The following is a 17241-nucleotide window of genomic DNA, read 5'->3' as shown; positions in this document are numbered from 1 at the left end:
AATTGTTTTGAAATGATGATTCTTACAAAAAAGTAAAATTAAGGTGTAATAAGGACATTCTTCCCTGCAACGTAATTCTGTATTTTCCATAAAGTACCCTAGAAGTAACATAACGGTGCTTTTTAGCGATTTTTTTTTTTTTTTTTTTTTAGTGAATGTTAATATGTTCTTGCTGATTCATCAGGCATCTGCCTCTCAACTATCAGTACAACCACAAGAAGAAAGATAAACGGGTGTATACTACAAGTCAGTAATTATTCAGCATGCTCCTGTTTTGTGTCGTTTCAGTTGGTACCAAGTACCACATTGGTGAGTAAAACCCAAACCTCTCGGGTATGCACACTTACCACCTTTGAAGAGTAGCCTTAGGGGCCGGTAGACACCTTCACTTGAGAACAGCTGTACCTGGTAAACTACCTGCGGGCGGTAGATGGCACTAAAATATTGCTATTAATGCTATTTTCCATCCGAGTCAGAAGGGAAAACCAAGTCTCTTAGAGAGGCAAATGGGAAAGTGGTAGTGTGCATCTTTCCCCCCCCCCCCCCGCCCCGCTCAAACTAAGGCCACTAGATTTTTTGAGGTGAATTCTGGTACAGTACTAAATGAACCAACAGATAAACCGTCAAAGAAGCAGAAGCATTTCCTCACGTTGGGACGACAGCCACCCCCAGCATGAGCCACCTGCGGAGCCAGGTGGCAGGACCCAAGTGCAAGGTGTTGCAGCGGAAAAGAGCACATGCACCCCCAGCTGCCCCCCTCCTCCCCACTGGGAGCAAGGCTAAGGCTAGCCCCATCTTTGCTGCCGTCACCTCCCTGGAGTACAGAAAGCTTCACTTGCTACCCGTTGGTAAGGCAGAGGTAAACAGCACGGGGGGGATAATTAGGTAACCCCTGGGCCAGCCTCTTCAGCTCGGACCTGCAGAACCTGTCCTCCTTCTCACACAAATGGACACGAAAGGCCCGCTGCTGAGGGGGTGACGTGCACAGCAGCTGTATTTTTTCACTGGAAAGGTCAGCAGACTGATTTCAACTTTGTATCTTTGGAGCTACTTGTGTCCTGTGAGTCAATGTCTTTCACCCACATTTCCACAGCCAGCTGAACGCACCACACTGAAGTCTGTCCATCAGTCAGAGCTGGAAAAGCGACCCTTCTGCAAATACTTAAAAAAAAAACCAACCCAAATCTTGCAATAAAATTGGGCTCAAAACACTCAAGTCTAAAAATTAAAGTTTATTTCAGTTTTAGAAAGGAACAGGAAAATATGTACATAAGTATCTCAGTTACAGAAGCAACAGCGTGTTGTTTCTTTTCCACGTGTAGTTCCCGCTACTGCCTGGCACTTTGAGATAACTGGATATATTTCTCAGTGCCTTTTAGATGTTTTACAATACACACACAGAGAAACAGCTCCCAGTGGAAATCTGGGCAGTACTAATCCACCTCAAAAATATTTTTTCTTACTTTGATTCAGTATTTGGTATAGAAAAGACACATCATAACCTTGACCTGGGCCAGCAGTACGCACATAATGCTGGTGAAAGCAGGCAGCTGCCTCCCACGTGTGCAGGAGCCAGCTGAGGCTGCCCGACGGAGCAGGGCTCGATAGCTCATGTACTGTGCAGCACGTCATCTGCCTGTCCCACGGACAGTACTTGACTACATATATTTTTTTTTCTTCCACCTAAATGGCTTGCCCAGCACTTCTTTGCAGACTTAGCTCCAAGCGCAACCGAAGGGAACTCTGCCTGATCAAGGAAAACAGGACTGCACTTCGCTTCACATAGGTATAATCAAGAAGCATGGACCACTGATTGACTAAGTGCACGATCAGCAGGCTATTCAGCTGGTACCTTATCTGTACAGAATACAGTTTGCTAGATATACTTACTCTTGGTATGAATACAGGTTTTTTTTATTAATAGCTAGCTTGCTTTTTTTTTAAAAAAAAAGTAATGGTCATGCTGATTTACCTGGCTCAATTTGAAAAATAAACTCTTTTTGCCACTAATTCAACACTTTTTCCACTTAAAGGGTCTTTAATTCCCATGCAGAGGACAGCACTTTAAGCACAAGTGACTGTGCTCACTGTTGGGCCAGTGTTTGAGCACTTTGCTGGACTGGGACTAAGGCCATCAGCTCTTTGCATGACTGAGCACTGGAGAGACAAAAGAAAAGCAACAACAAAAAGTGTCAACTCATCATGTCTAACTGGACTCTGAATTTAGGTACTGGCGTTAGGAAGTCAGTCTCCCTGCACGGTCATTAGGGCACGGAAACTCATCCGTTCCTCTCGTAACCCATTACATATGATAGGTAGAGAAACCAGTTTCCCTACTTCAGCATTACACTCACATGCCCCTCAGTAGGAGGTATTTACTCCAACTGATCGTCTTGTTCAGAAAGATGTGTTAGATGGTGAAATTATCATGTACTAGATCTAGCTAACCAGTGTTTGTACTCAGTAAAAATACTGATAAGGAAAATAAATGCCTTCAACAGAAGTGGTGGTTAAAATATTTTATTTTTTTTATCATAGAACATACTGCTGTTTACTTTAAATCACTTTAGAGTAAAGGCACACATTGTTAAAAATACTTCAATTTTACATCACATGTACAAATGCATAAAACAGATGTACATGTCACCAAAAAAATACAATATGGCTTCATAAGGTTGAGGTGGGGCTGGGACAATTCCACAAATATTTAAATTTTACAGGATGCCGTTAACACTGAAAGGGCTGACTAGAACAGAAAAGAATGGACCTAAAACACTGATTATGTTACATAAACAGTACAACACATTGAATACACAACATTGAGCATTCACGTATGGATTTATAGGATTATTAGTTCTGCAAATTCATCAGGCTTTCCAGTGCCACTGAGCAAACAGTGCATGTATGTGATCTGCCAGTCTGCAACAGTGGGAAGATAAATTGCAAATTCTCCATCCACAAACAGGCTCCTTGAAGAATCCGCTAATATGCTTTGTAAAAAGGAGTGAAACAATAGACTTACGGTATTAACTGGTGAGAATAATTTAATGAATGGATGACTTACACTGGAATAAATTGTGGCTAAAAAGCATAAAACATTAAGTCTGCAAGAATGCTCCATGACAATCATTTAGCATTAGTCCCACCCAAGTTTAAGGCTCATATCTAAAATTTACCTTAGATTTGTTTTCCTCTGTGTAAAATTACCTGAGCACAGATATCAAAGATCTACAGAGCTTTTAAAATATCTGCAGATACCTTAAAAATCTGTAGATAACTTAAAGCAAAACATCAATATATTGAATTCTACCAGCTAAGAATTCTCAAAAAAACAACCAACAAAACAGTATTTTGGTACGTCAGTAAAGCCAGGAGAAGAATGAGCTTAAGCTTTTCCTTTCATCTTTTAAAAATGTACATACAATGTAATAGAATTATGCAAATAGGACTGCTGAAGTGTAAACAATACATTAAACCTTTTTTAAAAAAAGTCAGGAATCAAAATTCAGGCAGTCACTCTGGTCTTCTAGAAATTGTTTACAAATGCTGCTTTTTCTCTTTCTAGAGATGGCTGGTGGTTTCTTAAGCACTGATAGATGGAAAATAAAAAGGATCCACCTCCACTGTATTCTCTATTATCATTTACACTTTGTATCCAAGAAGCGTGAATTGCTGCCATTCTCATTCGCTAAGGTTTTTTTCCTGCACAACTGTAAGGCCCAGATCCAGAAAAGCACCTAGCATCGTCTTAAGAGCTCTGCAGGATCGGGTTAGATCTAACAAGTTTAAAGATAAACATGCACTTAAATGATTTGCTGCACCGGAACTCATAAAATTTTCAAAGTGCAAGGCAGAAAAGCATGAGGTTGCATGGACAGACCAGCTCCCAGCAAAGTCAATGCAATCCCACAGAGGAGCATCAGACCCTTAATTTCATTTAAAAAGATTGAAAAAGACAACACTGCACAGAAGATACATATACATACTTTCAGCAAACAGACTGAACGGCATGATTTCCAACACAAGGGTTTGGAGATATACCGTACTAAAAAGCGGCTGGTTGATTTTATTGAACCAACTGAAAAGAACCAAAGAAACACAAAGCTAACATCACCTTTTCCTCCTCCTGCCTCACACACTGGTTCCTTAAAAGAAATTAATACAGACACAAACCTCACTTCAAACAATGAGCAACTGCATATAAGCCTGAGGAGCAAACGGGACTCTTCCATTCTAATACATCAGGTTAAAACGTTGATATGACCATTACAGTTATTTGTATTGTTGAACTGGGACTAGCTGATTGCAGAGGGCACTTTAAAATCATTGTCAATCCTATATAAATGGTACCAAAAAATTCCTATCAAATATGAACATCAGATTAAAAAATAATACTAAAGAAATAGATTGATGATGGATGGCTGTCCTGGATAATTAAGAAAGAAAATCACAGCAGTCTGAAGTACCCACAGTTCCAGGTATAAATAGCAGGTAATCCAAATAAAATGCTACAGCTAGTTTGGAAAACTAAATTGAACATTGCTTTTCTATTAAATACATTAAAATATTCATCCACTCAGAAATTACATTGATAAATAAAATATTTTCATGTATCAAAAATGAGGGGCAGGTACTATCAATTCCAGACTTCTTGTCCCAATAATGAAAGGTCCGAGAAACAAAAGTCAGTTGTACAGTAGTTCTAGTCTCTTAAATTTACAATACTGAATCCAGCAGGATTTGGCTAAATAATACAGTTTAAATAAGCTAATCTAAAGGAACAGAGTGTCCTGTAAACATCTGACACAAATCACATCGCATTCTGATGGCGTGGCTATACCGTCTCTATGCAGGAGAAAGACAATTCAACTGGTGGTGGTAATAAGGGATGCATTCTAAAGGCAACGTTCCTGTTCTTCAGTAAGGCTTGTAAAAAATTTGAGCAGTGTATGTATGACAGCCTGTACAATTCTGAAATTTCTGGAAAGCTCTTAAGTTTAAAAAAAGCCTAGATGTTTTGAGTATAAAACACACATTGAGAAGATGTCCTTTAAATTATGTGTAAAAGTGTCTGGCACCAGAAACGACCACTAGGTATCATTATACCCAAGGAAAAAAAAACCACAAAGAATCATTCAAGACAAGTGTCCCTGAACTTCGGAGCAGAGGCAGCCAATTAGGTTACTTTGTGTTCTTCTGTTCCTCTGGAAAAGAAGTCATGAACATACACTCTTCAAGCTGTCTGTACTACATCATCAGTAATATATATTATATATACAGTATGCATATATATAATATATATACGCTTGTGGACATATTTCTTTTACCTCAATCTGGAATCATGTGGTTTCATGCAACACGCTTACCAGGAATCAAATCTATTCATCAGATCATAGCTGGTGTAACTTTAGTATCAAATTTTTATTATACAGCAATTCAGCATTGCTCAGCATCAATCATCTCAGACTAGAATCCTCATCTCACTCTTCTTTCAGTCCAGTTCACATTTGTTGCCTCCGTCACCCTTTTTCAGCCACCTTGTTCACATAGTGCCTCCACTTGATGTTCAATGCTGAGACCTTATTTCTGTCAGCTTCTGAAGATAGCTCTGTGCTGCTGGCATCGAGAGAATAAACTGAACTGTCCTTTGACCTATTCGGTAGCAGCCATATCCCATCAGTCCAAAAACCGTTGCTTTTATGACAAATTTGAAAATCTTACTTGAAGCTGATGGAGGAGGCACGCTGAAGCAAAAAAATATGAAACAATGTTAATATCCACAGAGCTGAAACAACAGATATTTTCCAACCAAAATGAGGATCTTTTCTCCCTTTCCCCCTTACAGTGCAGGGAACTTTCAGGTAACAGACGTGTCATGAATGAACAACACATTCTTTTTTATGTTCAAGGGCTATATCTAAATTAAGTAACAACAACAAAAATAATAATAAAGCCTTCTCCACCTATGTACAATGCCACTCTTAATAGCTGTGGACCTTAACTTGCTCATCACTCCATCAAAATAACAACATCAAGACTTCCTGAAGAACACTGGCAGTTAATACTGTTTGTCAAACTGTTTCTAATATTACTATGCATATCTCTGCACAAAGACAGAAGTCAGAAGAAACACAGGACACAGCTTAAGTCCAACAGCTGTACAGCCAACTCACTGTCATTCAGGGTAATGGAGGAAAACAGAGCTTGGATATTCTCCATAACATGTGTCAGGACCCGGTCAGGTTTGTGCGGCCAGAAGGGGTAAGTCTGAAGCCAGGCTGGCCCCTGCACAGATTCGGAGGGGTGTTTCAGCAAGGTGTACCCCTGGCTGCCAGACAGCCTTACCAGCCTAGGCTACAGCTCCCAGGGTTAAGTGTGTGGCAGCCAAGCCCCTGTAGTGCCCTCGGCCTCCGGAGCTCTGCAGAGGACAGTGTGGCCAAATCAGAGAGACTTCGCATGAAGCCGTCTCTAGTACGGCAGGTATTGCTGGGCTTTAAGATCTTCAGAGAGCCATCTGGAAGTCTCTGCAGAGAGCCACCGGGAACCAGGAGGGCAGAGGACAACGGGCACAGGCACACCAGGTCACCCCTGCCTTCGAGCAGTCTTACTAACTTGGTGTACGAAGCAAACAGTTAGTATTACCTTCAAAATAATGCTACATGCACACGTAGCCCTGCACCTTGACTAACAGGCTCTGTAGTAGCTCAGCCGGCCCTGCGCCCACACTGCAACTCAGATAATTCTCTCACAGGTGACAGAGGTCTCTACATGCCATTTCAAAGAAGCCACAAGTTCTCATTTATTTCTATCTAGAAAACGTTCCTAAGGTATTCAGAAGCAATCAGCTACAGTAGTGCAAAAACACTCAAACCGGGTCAGATGTGCTGACATTAGGGTACAACTAAACCGAGTACACCCACGTGCTCAAACTAGGGCAAGGTTATTACTGGTAACATTTTGCATATTAAAGGAGCATACAGAAAGTGTTTTAAAAAAGCAAACACACTGAAAAAAAGATGGGGTAAAGGCATCCCTTTATACCCTCTTACATGCTATTCTTTTGCAATTCCAGCCTCTCAGGGCAATTTAAAAAAAATAAATCAATTCACAAGAAGCTGAAGCAAACAGTAAGGCCCGCTCAGTCAGGCTCAATGCACGAACATAAAACCTGAACGTCTGAAAAACGTATGTTTCTATCCAGACAATTTCCAAGATCACTTTGCAACTTGTAAAACCTAACTAAATACCTGTAGAAGTCTTAAAAACTTTTCACTTGAGAGGCAGCAACCACTAACACACAAAACCCCACGTATCTGCTCCACAACTGCAGTGCAACAGCAGGATGTGTAGAAAAGTTTAAAGAGAAATGCGTCTGAGATATAGTTAATCTTACGAATGTAATTTGCTTCATACTATTTTAGACAGTCAAGTTAATGCAATATTAACATCTTATGAAAGATAACTCTTATGAAAGGTAACTCTTCCACTTAGTTCCGGCACTAGCACAGTAAAGGCAATCAAGACAGCCTAAACTTTTATGAAAAAGACCCTTCATGTAAACTTGAAGGCACACAATCAGGCTTTGGGCTATTCAGTTCTGTGATGTCCATAATGCAACCAACATTAACCACACAATTATATGGATTTGGGCAACCTCGTTTTACATGTTATTTGCGAGGGTGCAGAGGAATATGGACATCTAGTTTGTGACTAGAGGAGAATCTAGGAGAGGCTTAGCCTTGAAAAAGACTTACAAATGGCTAGGCAGGGCTTCTCTACATTGCATTCCCGGATCCAGACACCAAAAGTCTCTCTAAATCGTGTTTTAGATGCCTAAATACACCACTTAGGTGGGTCACAGTCTTTTCTGTTTTTCAGAGCCTCTGAACAGATGGGTGAGGTGCTTACACAAACACAGTGAACTACACTGCCAATAGCTGAAAGGCTCTATTATCCTAAACCACTGTAGAACCAGTACTACCAGAACCCCTCCTACATTTCTGAAGTCCTGACCTTTCTGGCTTTATAGGTTACACATAGTCTGAACATTTTGGTTCAATTCCTTCTTTCACATAGCCCATCTATTTTAATAGGTACTTTGGAGCGAGACTTCACCAGATAGGTGGCTTACATCAGCCTATATTCAGGTATATACATTCAAACATGTTCCTGCTTATATATAGTTAAAAACAGGCTATGAGCAACTGTGATACTAAGCTTGCCAAAGCCAGCACTGTCCTGACGCAACAAAATCTTTGAAGCCAGCAGTTTATATTTACCTAAGCTAGACTGGAACCCTGGTTTTGTTTTCACCATCTTCTACAGCCCTCATTTGAATTCTCATTTTAAAAGCCTCAAATGTGGATCAATGACTTTTCTTTCTAGACAAGGGCATCTTCTCGTATCTACTTCCCTTGATATTGAACTATTTATTTTTTCCTTTGATATTTTCTTTTCCTTTGCTGTAAGCGCAAATTGCAAGCACAGCACAGCAAGTCAGTGAGCTGACAGGGCAGGGATGACAGTAGTGATGTTTCCTCAAGCTGTGACAAACAACGAAAAAAACCCCAAACCAACCAATTACTGGTGTCTTTTAGCAAGAGAAACCATTATGTCAATGCATAGGAAAGGATAACTGTTACCTCATTATTTCCTGGATGTTTAAGTCAGAGTTCCAGTTCTTTTCAATTCCAGGTACATGGCCCATCCCAACAACACCAACTACAACAGCTGGGATGTATTTTCTAGGTTCAGCTGAGAAAGAGATGGAGAGAAAGGAACACATCAGTATAAGAATTAATTTCAGGCTGTAAATAAAATAGGTAATGTGTGAGATTATAAAACTGAGTTTTCCAAGAGGCAGGGACTCTTACTACTAGATAATAAAACTTTGCTATGTACTAAAAATTAATACTCATGTCACCTACTGCCTCTTACACTGCAAGTCTGAAAAAAAACCAAAAAAAGCCAGCACCGTTTCTGGATTGTTTGTTTCAGTAAATAGGCCTGGCCACGGCTCATACTCCATGCTCAGGGTGAGAGGCTCAGCAGATGCAAGCTAAATTAATTTTTTTCCTTCTCTGTGTGAGTCCTGCCTCCGTACTGCTTATCAGGAACAGCCCTGGTTTTGCTGTCTCCTGAACAGAGAGCATTCTCCACCACTTTGGACAGCAGCAGCTGGCACACAAGACCTGAGCTAACAAGCAAAATGAAAAATTGGAGAACAGCACTTGAGACCACACCTGCCCCTGTTAAATTTACTGCTACAGACCGGGCCTCAGCAAGTAAAAGCAAATCCCACACCATTCATGTGCAGCAGCTGGCCAGTCACCATTAGACCACTGCAACACATGCCAGCTCTCACCTTACCTCCTACCTACCATCCAAATTCTACAACACCCAGTGGAAGTTAAAATGTTCCTGAAAGTTTTGGGATTACCTCTCCCCCAATGAAAAAATGGTCCACACCACAATAAAAATAACTCACAGAAAAAAATTTAAGTAATAGCAATCAGGCTGCTTTCCTATGGGGAATATTATACATAAATATAAAATGTGAGTAAGTTTTACTGTCTTGCTTTAAATATCCACCCTTGATTTTTCCAGGAAAAAGTAAAAAATAGAAATGAAAAAAACCCTGAAAAGTAGCCCCCCTCAAAATAAAATGAAAAATGAAAACACTAGAACTATTACACACGTTTTCAAGAAGTTCTTTGAAAAATTACACATTTTCTAGATGCTCTTTGGAGCAAGTATCTGAATGCATCTGTAACCTCTTTCAGCCTGATCGACTGAGCTAACAGGAAATAACTGTGTTTGGACAAACTCTATGAAGGCAGCATTGAGGCACATTAAGCAAGTGAGATGCAAGAACACAAGTGTAATCCTCTTGCTATTTTTTCCAATCACAAGACAGTGCCAGAGGTCTGCAATGAAGTGATTACAACCAGTATCTTCTTAAGATATTAAACAAGATGTAAACCATACCTCAGTATGCTTATATATAGGAAGGGCACACAGATCACATATGGCAGAAAAATACTTCCAAGGGCTAGAGAAACGCAATTATGCTGTATGCCTATACCTTGCTGCAATATGCAGCGTCACACGTTTCATTATCATTGCCACATCAACAGGGCTTCTAGCAGCCCAATTTATAATAAGCAAACTATGGCGAACACTAAAATTAGAGGTAATTAACTTAGCAAGAAACATGTTCCTGAGCAGCTAGTGATGGCAACGGATTTGGTGAGATAACAGAGTGGAAGTGAGGTAAGACAACAAAAGCCTAGACTGCCCCATGCTGTGCTGTAATATCAGATGCCTGCCTCTTGAAAAAGTTGTCAGGCTAATTAGTATTTTCCAGTTTTAAATAGCACAATGAGAAGGGAATCATAACTTGGGAGTCTACTGCTCTAGGTGGTTGCAACATAAAAAGTAATAGCCCTTTTTAGTTTTTTAAGCACTGTAAACTTATGTGACATGTGGCACACATGAACAGAACATGTCAGATTTCCTGAGAACCGAACTTTGGACTAATACACAAATACCACCTTGCTGGTTATGGTATCTGCTTTAAAACAATTACCTTCTGAAGCTCGAGGTAGTTCTATCTGCTTTGCTGCTTGCTTCAGCATGTAGGTCAAGTAAATATCTCGTTCAGAGACAATCGTTCGATGAAGATCAGGGAATTCTCCAATCATTTCTGCCATCATCTGCTCCAGTAAATCCTTCTGTTTGCACTTCTCCACATCATCTTTACTGAAAGAAAGGTTAAGTTTTCTCAGTATCTGTTATGCTTTTAAAGCCCGACAAACCAACGAATAAAAACAATTGGGTATTACACACATTATTCACCTAAACCCATGCTCTGCACTTCTCTTCCCCTAGTCCTCCTCTCCAAAAGCAAAACCACCTCTGTAAACCTGTAAAACTGGATACCTAACAATGCGCCTCTACAGTGAGGGGAAGAGGAGAGGTCACTTGCCTTAGGCAGTTCAACTGGATTTTTACCCTTCCCAGTTTAAAAGCTGACAACTCAAACTGAGCAAAAGCACTAGGGCTTCCAAGGAAATAGTTATGGTGCCCCACTTTCAGTGTATATGAATAAGCTTAGAAGAACCAACACAGAGCACTCCCGAGGAAGCAGAGCTGATCTCTGAGCACACAGAGGCTCTGCTTAAGGAACAAAAAAAAGCCCATCATAAGGCACAGTCCGAGGGGATGGGAAGAATTCTGCAGGTTCCCAGTGTCAACCACAGGTTTTCAGCTGGGAAGTCAAAATTATAAATCAATTCCCTGAGCAGAAGAATAGGAAATGAATAGGAAGTAAACAAATAAAAACCGCAGGAGTAAATGTCATGAGCTTTTGTATTTTTCACAGGTGCCGCTAACCTTCTGTTTACACCCACAACTGTGGAACAGTCAGTTTGTGGCAACAGAACCATCTGGTTTTGCATCACTGTCTATGGGAGAATGATGCCAAACATGCTTTCTTTAGTTTCTAAGATCAAAAGGACACTACAAATGTTAACAGAGCAACGAAAAGGAGAAATGTATTGCTAGCTTTCAACAGATCATAGAAACATCAGACTGACAAGAATTTGATGTTGAATTATTACTCCATTTTCCACAGAATCTCATGTGATGGCTGGGTGCACAATACCCTTCCCCCAGCCCCCTGCTCCCCCCCGCCCTCCCCCCCACTTCCCAATTATAAATCCTTTTCAACCTCTACCACATATTATTTTTAAAAATCAATATAGTAGATCAGTCAATTGTACAACTGAGATGTTATGGCCAAACTTCAGTGGCAAGCTAGTGTGCACACACTGCAAATATCTTAATATTGCAGTTGAAAACCAAAATGTTCTTAGGATAGATAAAAGATTGGACGAAGTCGCAGAGAAATATATCCTCCAACGCCCCCCCCCAAAAGCCTGCAAATATTTCCATGCTGGTATTAGAATAGCAAGTAAGAAAACTTACTTTGTGCGTAAACTGTAGTTAATGGCTTGAAAGAAGGTCAAACTCATTTTACAAATTAATCTAACAGCAAGCATTTATACAAGAAATGACAATTAAGTAAATGCTAAGACTTGAAAACAGGAAGTTTGAATGACAAAACTACAGTTTGAAACCTGACCCAATTTCAAAACCTTGTAAAAACCACCATAGATCACTCCATGAGCTGTGCAGAGGTCTGGCCACAGGGTATGAAAGAGGCACTGAGATTCAGGGACCACATACAGCGAATCCATTTCTGCCCAGCCTCCCAAGAACACGAGTCTAGAAGCAGACTGAATTTAGGAGTACAGCTGAGCATGTGTTCTCACCCAATTCAAGTTATCACACACCTGCTTGTGAAAGTAAACTTGGCACAGGGATGTCTCCAAAGGGCAGGGGAAGCCACAGTGAGCTAGAGAATAGCTGTCTGAGAAATATTAGCCCAAGGCAAAACTTCTGAACAACATGCCTTTATAAAGGCAATAATCATTAAAGAGTCTACATGTTGTCCACAGACTTTATAAACATTTTTTCCTGTTCCAAAAATCTGCTCAGACAGCAGATTCAGTTCTCGAGCTGCCCTGATCCAGATGTGAATTAGCACAGCAGGCCCAAGTCCTCTGGAAATCCTAAGGAGGAATGAATTAGTATACTGAGGCCCTAGTCTCCTCTACTTAACAATACCCACACAGAGTAGTGGGGAATATTTTATTTTCAGTGTAAAAATAAAAAAGTAATTTAAAAAAGTTTATTCTTAAGTACCCTAGGAATTCTCCAGCACCAAATCTTTTGCTTCATCTGGAAGTAATGATTCAAAAGGTAATTAAAAAAAGAACTGGAGCAAGATGAGAAAGCCAGCTTTCTTTTAAAAAATATGGATTATTGCAGGGTAGTTTGCATATTTATCCATCTCACTAACTTCAAGTTTCACTGCATCAGGCTGGGTACCAAGGACTTCCAGCTAGTACTAAAGTCACACTGAAGAACTGAACAATTCACTCTAAGGTATGGGATGCTTATTCATACCTGATTGGGTCAGATAAGAAGCAAAGGCCCCAGGCAAGCTTGACTTTTTGCCAGAAAGAAAGCGCAGCAATTGCTCTCTTAAACGTAACAGGGATGGGCCGGTCTCCAAGATGGAATTTACAGAAAGGTACTTTACTGGCCTGAAGAAGATAGAAATCACTAGTCAACATTTCATCCTTATTAAGAGAACATTTTTTTTTTTTACTGTGTTATACAAGGTATCTTACAAAAGAGCAAGTAGTGTCATACATCACAACATATTGACAAATATTTTGGCTTTGCAGTAAATACAATTTCCAAAATACTGCTTCATAAAGGAATACATCAGCTACAAGATGCAGTAAGTATTACAGTAAAAACATTAAGTTGTAATGCCACGCTCTTCAGGCTACTTTTATCTAAACAGAAAGCTTCTGCTTAAGATTACTTAAGGTGAAGAGATGGGGCACTCAGTATCTATGTGGGTCTCAATAAAGTCTAAGGTGAAACAACTGTGGTCATTTTGCTTTTACCTAGGTTTTGTCAGGATCACTAACCTATCCATTTGTCATGGCAAAATACATTCAAGAAGGAGCTTATGAAACAAGAACTGATGCCAGATACCACATGATAAGGCAAAGGGAGACTTTGTTGTAGCTCAGACTGACAAATCTTAGCACAGTACAGAATTTCTAGAAAACTCTTTCCTATGCATACTTGCTTAAAAATTTCAAACAATCACTTTAAAACAGGACAGAGCTATTTATTTTTTTTCTTTCAAAACGGGAAACACTTCAAAGTGTTTCACTCTGGTCTGGAATGCTCAGAAAAACATTAAAGAGAAAACTGTTTCAAGGCTTAAGGATAAATACACCAAATTATGCCAGATTCTTTAACAGTTTTGTTATCTCTGATGTCCTTACTAGTGCCTAATTTACATAAAAATAGCAAGATATATTCTGCAAGGTGGATACATACAGTGAAAATAGTGTCTCAGTATTCCCAGACCAAAAAAAAAAAAAAAAAAAAAAAAAAGTAGTTGGGATACACAGTAGAAGTCCAGCTATTACTTCCCAGTATCACAACTGGCAGTAGTACAAAAGGGAATGTCAAAAGACCAGATAGGACTTACAAACCAACCAGATACTTCACTTCCCCAACCAATCCTTCTAGATGAATGTGTTAGATCTTATTAATGCTTTGCAGTTGGTTTTCACAGCCTGAAACCGCTAACAGTGGGACCAGGATCCACATCCAGAATTCAAACCAACCCAATTATTTAACAGGAACAAGATAAATAAATTATTAATGGAATGAAAACATAGGCCATCAGAAATACCATCAGGAGAAACCCTTATAATTTGAAGCCTTTTTGGAATTGCTTACATGCCACTTAGGGCTACAAACCTCTGTACTTTGAAGCTGAAGGTTATTCTTACTACTTCACAGGCTTCAGCACAAGTATGGCCAGAGTGCTCTCTTCTAGTCACTAACAAACAGTTTTATTTAATTTGACTCTAGGAGCAGAAGGCCAGTAATTTGACCTCAGAAAAATGATTTCAAGTTCACACCTCTTTGAAAGCCTCCCTGAATTCTCCTCCTGGGGCCATTCCCAGCTGTTCTGTGATGTGAGCAGAAACCTTCAGAAGCAGCATTTGCATCAATCCAGACATGACTCCATTCTGGTGGAAGAGGGAGAAAAACATTAAAAAAAACCCTCAAAACATCAACAAACTGTGTGGATTTCTAAGAAGAATGCACTGTTCACATTCATGAAAAAAACATTAATTATCTTAGTGAAGAAGCAGCACTGAAGCTACTTTATGGAGCCAATTCGCTGATCAATATAGATCTTTTATTTCAGTTTGTATCAGTTGTGAAGTAGCTTTTCACTTCAGTGTGCGGCCAAAATATTCTCCCTTTAAACAAAAATGTATGGCAGAGGTAAGAAAAGAAAGGCGGGCAGCCAGACTCACTTCAGTCTGTATTTACTTCACCTTGAAGCTTGAAGAGTGTCTGAATAGCCGAATGGCAAAACAGCTCATATTGTGCATTTGATTTTTCTTGACCTATCCGGTTACAAGAAAATAAGGCACCACAAAAATATATTGCATTGAATGTACGATCAACACCACGTTACAGAGATACTGAAAGGGAAACAGCTAGTGGTATAATCATACACACTTCCACGATCCTGGGAAACACTAAGCTGAGGACTGGTTAGGTTAACAGATGCAGAAAAATACCACAGAGAATCTAGTACTGTGCAAGAAATCGCAGGGCGTGACTTCAGCACCTAAGACCTCAGAAAAGACCTCAGTCCTGAGTATGGCTCACTCCCACAAGCAGACGGAATGCCCCTCCTCACACAGCCTATTATTTTTTGAACATAAACCTAAAATCAAGACTTTTAAGAAGAAAAAAAAAACTCCTCTATATTACTTGTAAAAATTTTTCCTTCCCTATCCTTTTACAAAAAGGATGAAGATGAGGTGACACAGCATAGCTTGAGTTAATGTAATTGACTGAAGTTACCACAGGTCCTGGCCTCCATTCCTTGCTCCCAGGGTCATGCTCAAGTGACCCATCCTGTGCCAGATCTGATGCTTGTGTGACCTCTCCAAGGGCTGCAGACTGTTTCTGCAGTTAAGTGGACTGAAGAGTCACTGAGGCCCAGAGCTGACAAAAGAGAGGCACTATTTTCAAAGCCAGCTGATTATCTGCTTTATCATGCTACAAACTAGCAAGCATGGCAGAAAGACAGGGTGCTGGGCTCCTGGAGGGAGATGAGGAAGAAAGAGGGCTGTGAGAGAAAGAAAATTCAGCATCCTTGGGAATCAGTTCAAAAGCCTGGGGGACGAGGCTTTCCAGAAGTTCAGAAAGGATGCCCATAAAGAAAAGAAAACTAGGATAATGCTGCCTGAGGTTATCTGCTGGCTGATCTCCCCTTCAGGACTGATGTGTCTGAAGTTGCATTTCTACACTGTGATAGAAAGATTCATCCTGCTGGCTAAGAGAGGGATGCATCTTTCAAGTGTGCCCGAGACATCTGTGCTCTTAACCTGCATGAAACTCGGTGCCTGCTCTGTTTGCTCAGCATCAAGGAGATAAAAGGTGGCCCGCAGCCATACGTAGCAGCAACCAGCAACAACTGGCCAGCCAAATACTGTCAGGGGATAAAGAGCAAAATGTACATAAAACGATGGGAGCAAAACAATACGAGTTTTATTATCAGTACCAGATTATTCAATGTTAGATAAAGGAAAGCTGACCACGAAAGAACATTAAATCCCGAGTGGCTGGCAATAGTTTCACAGGTTAGATGCAACAGCCATAAACACAAAGCAATGCACAAGTAGAAAGAAACTTAACTGCACAGGCAGAGGGATGCAGAGCTATTAGCACACAGGAGAAAGCAAAATACTAATTTTATCAGCCCAACATTCAACAGCAGTCAGAACACAGCCTAAGGAGGCAGCCTGGGGGCTACTCTCCAACGGTATACAGATCCAGCACTAACTGCTGAACTGCAGGCAGAAACAAACCATTTGTATTTTAGTCCTCTGGATTTCTTCTTTTAAAACCCCTAATTCCCACGGACACAACCCTGTGCAAACACAGCCTTGTCCAGCTGGAGCCTGAAACTGGTTTTACTACTGCTCCAAGCACACTGGAGGTTAGACTTTAAAGCACAGGTGAAGGCAGCAACTGACAGCAGGCTGTTCCTGTCCATATGGATCACCTACCAATTCACATTATATCCATTTTATTTGACAGGACAATCCTGTAGGTAACCAAAACATGAAAGGCTGTATTACACAGTGCAAAACAAGAGCTTTTTCACTGTCAGAAACGTTAAAAAAACAACATTACACAATATTCCTGCACAGGTAACTTCAGCCTAAAGAGGTAGGTGAAAAACATGAGGTTGAGCTAAGATTTTGCTGGCACCAACCCACCTTCTCTTCTGCCCCGTAACAATGTTTGTCAACTTTTCCTGTGTCAGGACTAGCAATCATACCGCTGCGTAGGGACACGATGCAGCTAAAAAGCAAGCCCTGCTCAGACTAACACGGGGCCATGGTACGGACACGGAAGGGACAGCAGAAACAGGAAGCTGGGGGAGAAGCTAAACAAAACTATTGTTACTAGTTTGGTTTAAGCCAGTTGTTGCTGTGCATCTTCAGGTAATCCGTGTTTGAGCCAGGTATCAGTCTGCACTGTGTTGCT

General features: G+C 40.5%; 1 protein-coding gene across 3 annotated transcripts in view; it reads right to left on the bottom strand.

Moving 5' to 3' along the window:
• Window positions 1–2504: 2504 nt before the first annotated feature.
• The window catches only part of TRABD (TraB domain containing), a 34549-nt gene continuing 19812 nt past the window's right edge, over window positions 2505–17241 (bottom strand). For all 3 annotated transcript variants that reach the window (XM_055808446.1, XM_055808448.1, XM_055808449.1), the window contains 5 exons: window positions 14583–14693; window positions 13033–13172; window positions 10589–10761; window positions 8643–8754; window positions 2505–5744 (listed from right to left, as the gene is read on the bottom strand). In XM_055808446.1, the coding sequence (XP_055664421.1) occupies window positions 5567–5744; window positions 8643–8754; window positions 10589–10761; window positions 13033–13172; window positions 14583–14693 (714 nt within the window). In that variant the 3' untranslated portion in view covers window positions 2505–5566. The remainder of the gene's footprint in view (window positions 5745–8642; window positions 8755–10588; window positions 10762–13032; window positions 13173–14582; window positions 14694–17241) is intronic.

This window comes from Falco peregrinus, chromosome 6 (assembly GCF_023634155.1).
Source record: "Falco peregrinus isolate bFalPer1 chromosome 6, bFalPer1.pri, whole genome shotgun sequence".
Taxonomy (NCBI): domain Eukaryota; kingdom Metazoa; phylum Chordata; class Aves; order Falconiformes; family Falconidae; genus Falco; species Falco peregrinus.
The sequence above is the reverse complement of the archived record's forward strand: the minus strand, read 5'-3'. Positions and strand labels throughout refer to the sequence as shown.